We start from the raw sequence: 12,154 nt of genomic DNA, 5'->3' as shown, positions 1-12,154 counted from the left end.
CTAGTGTAAAATATCCTGGGGTGGTGTAAACTGCTGGGGAAAGAGGCTGGCTGGGAAGTTTGCAGGGGGATACATCTTGAGAAGCGCGGCTGGTTGTGGGTTCAGCTGCAGGTTGGAGGGGAGGGATCATTTCAGGGGGAATGATGGTCTCAGGTGAAGGGGATGGGAATGTTTGGAAGTGGAGATGGAGGTGCAGAGGTGGTGGGGCTGCTGAGTCCTCTGCACTGAAAAGCTCAGTCATCTCCTTTTAGAATCATATAATCATTTTGATTGGAAGAGACCCTCAGTATCATTTAGTCCAACCATAACCTGACCCTGGCACTAACCCATGTCCCTAAGAACCTTGTCTAAACACCTTTTAAACTCCTGCAGGGATGGTGACTCCACCAGTGCCCTGGGCAGTCTGTTCCAATGTCCAACAGCCCTTTCTGTGAAGAATTTTTTTCTAATAGCCATTCTAAAGCTCCCCTGGTGCAACTTAATACCATTTCCTCTCATCCTGTTGCTTTTTCCTTGGGAGCAGAGCCCAGCCTGAAGAACAGGAGCTGAGGGGAGACCTTCTGATCTCTGAACTGCCTGAAAGGAGCTTGGAGCCAGGGGGGGTCGGGCTCTGCTCCCCAGGAACAAGCAACGGGAGCAGAGGAAACGGCCTCAAGTTGCACCACGGGAGGTTGAGCTTGGATCTTGGGAACAATTTCTTCCCCAAAGGGCTGTTGGGCATTGGAACAGGCTGCCCAGGACAGTGCTGGAGTCACCATCCCTGGAGGGGCTGAACAGATGGAGATGAGTTTCTCACGGTTGTGGGTGAGTGCCAGGGCTGCGTTAATGGTTAAACTTCATGATCTTGAGGGTCTTTTCCAACCAAATGATTCTATGATTCTGTGGAAGTCCCACACTTGTAGATGTCATTGATTGACGCACCATGTATTGGAGTGAAACGACCTGGGAGAGACGCACACTCCTGCTCCTTTTGGTCTCATTTCAGGTACATTAAGATTGGGGACAAGGAGTGTGATTTCAACCCCGCTTTCCGCCTCATCCTCCACACGAAGCTGGCAAACCCACATTTCCAGCCCGAGCTGCAGGCGCAGTGCACCCTCATCAACTTCACTGTCACGCGAGACGGGCTGGAGGACCAGCTGCTGGCGGCCGTGGTCAACATGGAGAGGCCTGACTTGGAAGAGCTCAAGGTCAGGAGCTGGTAGTTTACATGGGGAGGCTCTATTATAAGCAAAATATATAAAGATATATATAAATCTAAAAAAATATGAAAATATATATAAATCAAATAGCGTTTCACATGCAAGATTGCAGAAATTGCTGAGCTCATCCTAAAATCAAGAGATTTCCCTTGAACTGATAAACACTGAGGAATGTTTTTCCTCAGTCTCTTGTTTTCTTGGGTGTTTTAGGAACACTGAAACAGCAATTTCAAATTTTTTTGTCCAAAACTTTGGCTAAGAATCTTCTTTTCCTGCTCCTCTTGGAAATGGAAACTGAAATTCTCATTATATGAGGCTTTTCTGGAGTTTACAGGTTTAATTTTGGGGGTAGGATTAATCTCACTTAATTTTAAGCATTTATGGTATAGGATTCCCACTGTAAATATTGTGAGGCTGGTAATGATATTTTCCCTTTTTGGTTTTTCCTCCTGCTTGTTTGTAACAGGCCAAAGTATTATCTCTTTCACTTTTTTAATATGTATGGCTTCAGATTCAAGACAATATTTTAAAGCAAATCCTTTGTTCTAATAGCACTTTTAACAATGTAACAAGTATGTATAATACTAAGTATTTTCTGAGAGTGGGAATAAATTTACTGCACGTGTTCAGTCAAGCCAGGCCGGTTTTGTAATAATCTTTTCATTTAATGAGATTCTGAAGCATTTTAGCTGCGCAGCCTTAATGATGCATTCAGTTTTAACCGGGCTCATGTGCTAACGAGCCAGAGGATGGCTCTGATTTAATGTGTGAGCCATGGCTGTCTCGCTGGGACCGAGAGTGACCCACAGGCTCTGGATCAGGGACACGCTCGGCACGGCTGGAAATGATACAAACAGCCGCTTTCCTTTACTGGTTTGCGCTGAAGGGGGTGGCGGGGTGACCACAATTAGCATAGCGGGGTCATTAACTGCTGTTCTGTTAAGGACTGTTCCTCTCAGCCTCGGCAGCATCGCTGTTAGTTGTCGCTGTCACAATAAGAAAGACAAATTCGATACCATGTCCTGTCAACGAATCCACAATTAGGCACTGAAAATTAGTGGCTCAAAATCGGCAGCAGTTCGCTCCCGTGCTGTCAAAGAGCTGTGTGTTAGAAAATAGTGAAAATTATGTGAATTAGGGGTCACATATTTGAAGTCCTCGCTTCTTCAGGGCGGGCGTGTTGTGGAAGGAGGAGGTTGTGCGCAGGAGCAGGGAAATGCAGCCCTGGTGCCAGCTGTGGCACCGGCCGTGGGGGACGCGGGGCTGTAGTCTCGCTTCGGAGAGCACTAAGCAGATACAAATTGGTGGGAGATGTCATTTTCTTTTCCTGTAAGAATATTTAAGACCTTTTTCTCCATATCACCACAGCAAGATAACACCAGAGCCCGCTACCTCTCCTCTCCCACTCATCTACCTCCCTCCTGCTACAGTCCTGCTGCCCCAGCAGAAAACCAGCTTGGTAGCTGGGATGTTCTGCTGGATGGGGAACAGTCAACCAAAAAACCAAATCACTTCTGTGCTGGGATAAAAGCAGAGACTTTCCTCCTTAGCTTTAGTGAGGGGGATTGCGGGTGGCTGCTGCACCCTCCCCTGCCCCCAGCCTACCTGCTGACATGGAAAAGTCAGCAAGGCTCTTGTCTGCTAGCTCCTTGAAGCCAGATTTGATTCTTTGCATTCTCCTGAGGACAGGTCACTTCTCCAAGTGTGCTTTAATCCATCCTTTCTGCCCGGGGACAAACGAGACAGGTGTTTGGTGTCTGGCAAAGGTTTGGGGCTGTGGGCAGGTGGAGGTGACACACAATAGTTACTGTGCTCAAAATCTCGTCATGGGCAAAGCTGGAGCACACCTTATATATAGAGCCCAGAATTTGTTGTTAGTGTAATGAACAACTTAATAGCCTACCCAAATTTATCAAACATCTATTATTAGTCCAATTTCAATCATACTACCAGGTTTTATATGTTTTCTTAACACAGGCTGTTTTAATATTCTCCCAGTTATTCAGTCTTTCTGTTCCTTCTCATCTTTGAAGCTGTTTTCATCGGATTCACAGGATTGCCCTCCTGTTACAAGGGGTGTTCAGTCTGAAACCACATTTACACTCTACCGCGTGTTGTTTCTAGACCGATTAGTCTGTCCAGAACACCCGCTTGCTCTGGCTCTCAGTTAAAGCCAGGCTAAAAGAGGTTAAGGCAGCAGTGACCCGGCTGTGAGATAATCACAGCCAAGAAAAGCCGAAACCAGTTTAGGCCAAGGCAAGGAAAGCAGATTCCTGAGACCTCCCCTTGCGGGTCAGCGCAAACCCTCTGGCCTTTAACAAGTCTCGTTTGAGACTTCCTTTTGCGTGGGTGACTGTGGCCCATGTGCTGGTGTTGCTGCCCATAGTCTTATCAGGGCTGGTTCCCATTATCTCCTCCTTCGCCACACTTCACTGTTTGAAGTGAGAAATGGCATTTGTCTCCAATTCATTGTCTGTTGAGTGCTGAGAGCTGCCTTAGGAAGAGGATTTTGGCATGTGGTCCCCAAGCTATACGTGAATCAGCCATGAGTTGAGGTCCTGCCTTGTTGATTCAGGAGATAACGTGTGTGTTCCTGCTGGAACTGAGGGGCCACAACTGGACACAATATTCCAGCTGTGGTCTCCCCAGGGCAGAGTAGAGGGGCAGGAGAGCATCTCTGACCTACTGACCACCTGTGAAATAGCAGATAACGAGCTCCACTGCAGAAATAAGAAGTGATGACTTTGTGACTGCTGAAAACAATGGCAGGATAAAGCTGCAACAGATGCAGGATATTGTGGGGATACAGAATTAACACACTTCTGTGGGCGCATTGCAGAAATCGTGTGGTGATTACAAGCTATTGGAGCAAAAATCACAGACGCCCTCATTAATAACTCCAGGGCTTACAGTCCATGGTCTGGAATAATAGCTTGCAAAATGTCATTTTTCAAGGCATGCTATGCTTGAATGACAGGAATGCACAAAATTAGCCATGTTAGTTTTCTGTTTTGAGACTTGTAAAATATTTACCACCATGGGCAAACTCCTGTGTGTAATGCCTACGGAACAGGCCTTTAAACCAGCCTTTTATAGCTGAAATACCAATAAAAGGCACGCTTCAGTGCACACGCTGCTGAATCCTTCGGTTGACATTAATGTGGAATGAGTGTGTGTGCAGCACGTCTATGAAATTTCAGCCCAAATATTGAAAGATGACTTATTAATGAAGGAGTTAATTAATCCGCTTGAAAACCTCTGACAACAGAGCAAATACTCCTGGCTCCCTAATGTGTTGTGGGATTGGAAGAGACAAGGGGTCATGTTTACCATTTGTGGGGCTCTTCCAGAGACTGTAGGTGGGTGGAAGGTGTGGGGATGTTTTCAAAACACTGTCTTTGGAGCATTAAATCACTTGGCTTTTGACACTCAATCTGCCATGTGCCCAGGACTTGTCTCAATTCCATATAAAGTTCACCAGGAGGGGTGAGAAGCAGCAGGGTCTAGCTAGGCTGACTTAAGCCAAAGAAATAGAGTAATAAGGTAAGGTAAAGGTGCCAGATGTATGGTTGAGATGGGGGATGAAGGTCTTTCTGTCTTGATTATTTTAATTTCCAGCATTGTAATATATTTCTAGTGAAAGAGCTTATTTCTCCTGAAGATTTCTGTGAGTTGGTGGCTTGTTGGATATGGACCGATCCCCAGAGCTCTGCCCATGCCCAGGAGTCACAGAGAGCAGGATTAAGCAATATTGGACGATGACAATTGTCAGTTAGAAGCCTGTTCCCATGTAAAGGTGGTTAATCTCTACCTTACCGCAAGTTTTGTGCCTAAAACTTTCTGAATTTATTATTGGCAGTCAAATCTCACAAAGCAACAAAATGGATTCAAAATCACCTTGAAAACACTAGAGGACAACTTGCTCTCTCGGCTGTCATCAGCGTCTGGGAACTTCCTGGGAGACACAGCGTTGGTGGAGAACCTGGAGATCACTAAACAGACAGCTGCAGAAATCGAAGAGAAGGTACAAAGACAGTGATAGTCTAGAGAAAAGCACATGTGTTATGTTATCTCCAAGGATTTCTGGGTAGAATGTAACTTTACTCTGTCTGTCTCTGCCCCTTCTGCTGAGTAGAGAATAGGAAGTGGTGTAACTTGAAGTGCTCTCCATTCTGGACAGCTTCAAACCATTTAATTCTTGGGAGCTTTTATATGTTAAATGGCCTATTTAAGACCAAGAGAAAACGTTGGTGCCTGATGTAAAGACAATAAAATTTACACACTGTATCGAGGCAGCTTTAAACTGTTCCAGCAGAATCCTGAATACATCATGGTTGTGCAATTAAGCTAGATTTTAATACTGACCAGGGAATCTGTTGAATAAATCTGAAAGAATCTGGACATTTCATATCCTGCCATTCCTTCGAGTACAAATCAGCGTTTGCATTAGCTGTGCAGTGTCAGCATCACCACCCACCCAGTTCACCTTCCTGGCCACATGGCGTTAGTTCAATGCATGATGCCTTTACCCTGTCACCGAGGGGACATGAGAAGTGTGGTTTTCACACAGGATGGTGGTAGGACATGCGCATGGCCATTCTCAACTGCTTCCCTTGGTCCTCCCACCTTCACATGGCCTCCTCCAGCCCACAGGCCTGAGCTGCCTGGACAAGTTACCTGAGTGCTGGGTCAGCCTAGAACTGCCCCTCGCTCCCCGGCGCTGTAGCCTCAGCAAACTGGGCTCCTTGGCGTGAAAAACCAGATTAATTTCTGCTAGCCATTCATGGTACATCAAATGCTTTCCCCTCCCTAAGCAGCGTTTGCTTGAAGCCCCAAAGGGAATGCTGAAGAGATGTTTTGACATGACAAGCTTGGCATCTCCCTCTTGAAGCAGGTGTTCTGGAAGTCCTTCAATTTCTAAACAAGTTGTGAATGTAAAGCTAGTCACTGCCAGCTCTGTGGCAACAGAGATGAATTTGGGAGTCTGCACCAGTTTTTTTCTGAGTCTGGTACCCACATAGAAAGCTGCCTCAGGGCCCATTAGAGGTCTGCTTCTCAAATCAACCCTTGATCTTTCTTGGTCTGTCTACCCAAAGAAAAATGTTCAGTCAACATTTCCATTCTTATGGAAGTCCTTTCTGCTCTATTTATGTCTTCTCCACCTCTGTGGGGATCAGCGCTGGCTCAGCGACATGTAGCTGTGCTGCAAGACACTTATAATTGCACATAGCCAGAGCCTAAAATAATCCCTGAGAGGCCTGAGGATGTCACTTTATGCTGCTGAAGTGGAATGAAAGAATGAACAGGACTGAGATGACAATGGTGTGATGTATCTGCCAAATGGATTTTCAGCCTGTCCATCACAGAGCTATGCAGACACCTGGCCAGCAAGGTAGGAGTGCATTAAGTGCTAGTGAGGAAAGGCAGTAAATAACTGTTATAAATTAGCAGTTCTCAGCCTTGGAGGAGGCTGCCTCGAGTGCAGCACTAAGTCTGTTCAGCTCTGTGTTATTAATGATCTGCACAGGAGGGGGCAATTAGCAGGAGAAACTCATTGATGAGAAAAAACAATCCCAGTTAGAGAAGAGCAGGGACCCTAGTGAGAAGCCTGGAGGGGTCTCAGGAAAACAGAGGATTGGGCAGCAGAGCAGAAAATTCAGTTAAATGGAGAATACAGCAGAGCAAGGGGGATGCCGGGAGCAGGCCGCTCAGGCCTGGCTGCACCATGGTTTGGCGGCTGGTTACCCACTGCTTGGCTTGAGGTCTTTGTGGCAGATGTCAACCCTCCCCTGGGCTGTACATTAAATTTCACACAGATATTTTGACACTGTTTTTGCTCTGTGTTTTCCTCCCAGGTCCAGGAGTCTAAGGTGACAGAAACCAAGATTAATGAGGCCAGAGAGCACTACAGACCGGCTGCTGCGCGGGCCTCTCTGCTGTACTTCATCATGAGCGACCTCCACGCCATCCACCCCATGTACCAGTTCTCTCTGAAGGTACCTCCCCACGGCTGTGGGGGCAATACTGCTGCTTCTCTGTCTTACTGAGGTTCAAAGTTGTCATCTTGGGCCTCCTGGGGGTATTTGAACTCGCAGACAAAAAAGGTGATCTAACCTAACCCATTCTGCTGCTTTGGTTTTAGGGAGAAGTTTCCTGTACTTTATTTCTTTATAACTCTACGTATATTACTCTTGTGTTGCAATAGTGTTTAGCACTCACTGGGAACTCACTGCAAACACTGAGCAGAGCGCGTTCATCACTGATGAACTGAATGCCGAGAGAAAAGGTCCGTCTGTGCCGAGCACTGAGCATGGACCGGGGTCCACACTCAGCTCCGAATTCCCCACTCAGCCCACCACAGGTGGTTAGATTGGGATCAGGTTAGATGAGCCTTAATTAGCTTTTTTATTTGCTTGGTTTCTTTCTAAGCAGCTGAAGTCTTGTGAAAAGACACAGTCTGACTGAGCGATGCATTGTTTCTAAAAATCCAGGAAGTTTCTTTGCAAAACAGAACCTTAAAATTTGTCCTTTCTTCCATATTCAGAGCCTTGGCCTGGCAGAACAAGATGAGCAATGGATCTAAAAGATATTATCTGGGGAAAAAGCCAACATAGTATTTATTTCTATGCAGTTTATATATTTATGCAGAGATTTTGCGCAGTATTTGAAGTCACTTGCTCCGGCAGTTAATCTTTTTATATTTACATTGGTTCTGTATCTGTGATGTCATCAGGGTCATAATGTCTGTGCAGATATTTCATAAGTTAACAGGGATTGCTGCAGCCCTTAAAAATTATCCAAGGTCTTGGTGTTGAAACAGTCCCGACTTCCTAAAGGACACCATATTAAAACATCATGTCACTCTCTATACACAGCCCTGTCTCACTGAGACCACATCACCAGGGATTTATTGCCACCTTCTGTACAAAAGGCAAGTCATTCCTACTGCCACCTCTACAACACAAGAGGTGTCTCCAGCAGTTGGGCTTTCAGGAGCTTGGGTGTTTCCTACGTGACCCTTACAAAAGCTTTTCGGATAGTCAGGGGTGTGGTGTGAAGTCTAACTCTGGGTTGGTGTCTGCGTGTGGCTGGTGTGAAGGAATAGGCAGTATGTGCATGACTTGAATGTTCACCACCTTTTGGTTTGGAGGAGTCCTCTGGAGGGCTGGTTTGTGCTCTTCTCACAATGTTGTGTGGCCATCAGACAGACAAGCAAGCCTGCTGCCTATAATGTCCTTACACTAGAAGTCCAGGTGGAATTTATGGATGTGTTACCACCTTGGAGCATGGCTGCTGGACATCTCATCTACAGGCATGCTCATGTTGTCACCACAGCGGGGATCGTGCTGGAAGAGAGACCACTTCTTACCCTGTGCTCCTAAAATAAAAGAGACATAACCAAAGGGTCTATGCTCCAAAGGCCTCGCTACTCTTCTGTCTTGTCTACACAGACTACCCTTCCCTGTATAACAAATGTAACTCTGTAGTACGTGGATATGTTACATGGTGAACTAGAAATGATGTCCATCCTTAGGAGAGCAGTTGGACCCAGAGCTGCTCTCACCAGAACACCTGGAAAACATTTCCAACATGACAGGTTGATTTCAATGTAATTATTACTGTTCATAGTGATGGAGCTGAACCATCCCACTTGCCATGTGGCAGCAGAGCCCAGTGGAAGCCAGTAGCTTTCATGGGAATGAGAGTTTGACCGTATTTTCCAAGTTTCTTGACTATCTTTGAGACACCAGTACCTCTCTTTATGGCTGGTGTGAACAGGCTGTGACTCCGCTCGCCCTGCGTGGCTTCTGAGGACAGTGCAGACAATCCCTGGCCTTGCCAGAGCAGTCTCAATAAGTCTGGCCAGTACAGACCCAAGGACCTTTCCGAGTATTTATTGATGAGTTCCAGCTTTAATGTTTCGATAAATTAAAAACTTCTTTTTAATCATGCAAGAAAGGCATTTTGGCAGATGGAGGGTTAAATAAGATGTTGTGTCCTAGTCTAGAACTTCTTCCAGATGATTTCTTACCTTGACAAGTGACCTGGAAAAAGTAACTGAGAAGAGAATACAATGTTTGGAGCCTCATGCACAAAGAAGCTTTATTTTTTGATACCTACGACTCATATACTGAAATACTTTTAGCAGGACAATGTGCAGAATATCTTTTGGGCAAGGGTCCCCTTTGAAAGATGCATTCCTTACACATACATAATAGATAGAGGAGTTCGGAGGTTTCACCTTTAATCTACATCTACTGTGTTTGGTTTGGTTTATGTTTTCCAGTTAACATTAGCGATGTGTATAAATACATAGAAAATTAGTGGATGAAATGTTTGTATCTAATAAATTTTGATGACAGATCATAAAACATTGTGTAAGGATGCACAGACATGATTTTAAACTACTTACCGCACAGCTAGAAGCCCATTATAAATTGGAGCACACAAGATTTATATGCAACTGCAGCATGTTTTAACACAATTTAAAGAAATGTAAGCAGGAAAATCCATTCTGCCATTATTTAATAATGCAGGAGGTATCAATGTTACTTTAATTTGTTGAGGCATCATTTTTACTTTGTAGACCCTAAAAATAATGCTACCAACACAGTCATGCCTTGTCCAGCTGGTGCTATTAATTTGTATTGGCCTGGTTATTTCCTGTTAGCTGGGTCCCAGACTATGGAGCCTTTGCATTGCTAATTTAGGGGTTTTTTTAAATGTTTCCAGTTGCATTTGATAATTTGCTAATGGGTTTTCTTCAGACAGCTTTGGTAGTTTTCTTGTCCTTTCTTATTTAGATCAGGAGTGTTATTACAAGGATCTTTAATATCTTATATAAGAGCATCACTTGATGCATGCGCCCATCCCAAGGGGGTTTTTCTGACTGGTTAATCCCACTTCCACAAGGTGAAATCCTACCTGCACTTCTCATCTTGTCCTTTGCTGAATCCAGACAGTAAAATACTCATCAGATTTTTTTTTTTAATTGGGGAAATTGGTCTTTTTGTAACTTGAAACACTTGTGCAATAGGAGGTGGGCTTTCCTCTGGGAATGCCACTGTCTTTTGGCTCAACATTTGTGGAGAAAGCCCTATGAGAGAACACACTTGGTCAGAGAACTGTTTCCTATATCCATTGTGTCTTAATTCAGTCAGCCTGTCTCATCACTGCTTTCTCAAGCCCCAGAGAGCACAATCACAGAATCACAGGATCCCAGACTGGTGGGGGCTGAAGGGACCTCTGCAGATCCCCCAGTGCAACCCCTGCTCACGCAGGGTCACAGAGCAGATCACACAGGTGGGGCCAGGGGGTTTGAATGTCTCAGAGAAGGAGACTCCACACCCGCTCTGGGCAGCCTGGGCCAGGCTCTGCCACCTCCCAGCAAACAAGTTTCTCCTCCTGTTCACATGGAGCCTCCTGTGTTTCAGTCTGTGCCCGTTGCCCCTCACCCTGGCGTTGGGCACCACTGAACAGAGTCTGGTCCATCCTCTGACACCCACCCTGAGATATTGATCCCATTGATCAGATCCCTCTCAGCTTCTCTTCTCCAGCTCAACAGCCCCAGCTCTCTCAGCATTTCCTCATCAGAAAGATGCTCCAGACCCCTCAGCATCTTTGTGTCTCTCCAGTGGACTCTCCTTGTCCAGAACCGGACACGGAACTGCAGATGAGTCACTCCAGATGTCACAGGGAATGTGATCGTTGTCTGGCTCTATGTTCCTGGAAAAGCAGCTGAAGGCAGATAGTGGGTTTGGTCTCTAGACTTGTTCCCCAGCCTCCTGGAGCCGCTGGGCCACACTGCTGGGCAGGGGGGATCACTTTGTTTTTGGCTCCAGAGATAAAGCATTTGAATTGGCTTCACTTATTACAGCGGTTCAGGTGATACTCAGGAGCACGCAAACACCATCAGCATCTTTCTCTGTCTCCCCACCCAGGCGTTCAGCGTTGTGTTTCACAAAGCCATTGAGAGGGCACCTCCTGACGAGAGCCTCCCCCAGCGCCTGCTGAACCTCATCGACAGCATCACCTTCTCCGTGTTCCAGTACACAACCCGGGGGCTGTTCGAGTGTGATAAACTGACCTACACCGCTCAAGTTACCTTCCAGGTAAACACCTCCGGTTCATATAATTTGTATTCAATGATTTTACAGGTAAAGATACTGGCATGCAGGGAAAGCTCAAACTGTCACAGCTGTGGCCTTCAGTGTCAGAGCAGCAAATATAAAGGCTGAGAAACTGATTTTCTTCTTTCTGATAACAGCCAGAGATGCTGTGTTTGATTTGCATTACACTGACTTTGAGAGAGTAATACCCACTTGCAGGACTTGAGAGAAAGGACAAGGCAAGCTGGTCTTGAAGACTTACTGGTTTTATCTGAAATAAGTATGTACTACATAGCTGCTGTCTTTGGTGTGTTAGTATCATCTTGAGTGAAATCAAATTCAATCAATAAATAGTGCTTGGCATGGTGTGGTGCGGTTGTGATTAAGTTTGTGTGGGGAATGACTGTGTAAATGCCCTGACATGTCAAACGCAGGTATGAGCAAAGTCGGAACTGCTAGAATACTGTGCAGGTCTAGTTAACCGAGATCAGTAATTGGCATGATTTTTTCAACTCTACATAATAAAGTGCTGTGTGTAAAAAGTAAAGTGTATTACTGCTCTGTATCCTGGCTTCTCAAGGTTATCTTTTTTGTTTGGACTTACAGATACTTCTGATGAGTAAAGAAATCAACACGGTAGAACTGGATTTCCTACTAAGATACCCAGTGCAGACCAGAGTCACAAGCCCTGTGGAGTTCCTGTCTAATCACTCCTGGGGAGGAATCAAGGTACCTGTTTCACTTGAACTGTGGGAAATCAGCATCCCTTATCTCCTCTAAAAGCCTTTCAGGAGCCTTCAGGTTGGTCCTGAACAAAGTCGTGATTGTATCTGAGAAGTCGTA

At 45.6% G+C, this 12,154-nt stretch overlaps 1 protein-coding gene across 1 annotated transcript in view; it reads left to right on the top strand.

The window, feature by feature from the left end:
• DNAH9 (dynein axonemal heavy chain 9) overlaps window positions 1-12,154 on the top strand; it is a gene marked incomplete at both ends in the record, with an annotated part of 182,854 nt that overhangs the window by 116,715 nt on the left and 53,985 nt on the right. The window contains 5 exons of the mRNA XM_080356760.1: window positions 986-1,190; window positions 5,062-5,226; window positions 7,058-7,198; window positions 11,144-11,314; window positions 11,918-12,040. Coding sequence (XP_080212886.1) covers window positions 986-1,190; window positions 5,062-5,226; window positions 7,058-7,198; window positions 11,144-11,314; window positions 11,918-12,040 — 805 coding nt within the window. The remainder of the gene's footprint in view (window positions 1-985; window positions 1,191-5,061; window positions 5,227-7,057; window positions 7,199-11,143; window positions 11,315-11,917; window positions 12,041-12,154) is intronic.

This window comes from Nesoenas mayeri (genome assembly GCF_963082525.1).
Source record: "Nesoenas mayeri genome assembly, chromosome: 19".
NCBI lineage: Eukaryota > Metazoa > Chordata > Aves > Columbiformes > Columbidae > Nesoenas > Nesoenas mayeri.
This window is presented reverse-complemented; position numbering and strand designations above follow the sequence as displayed.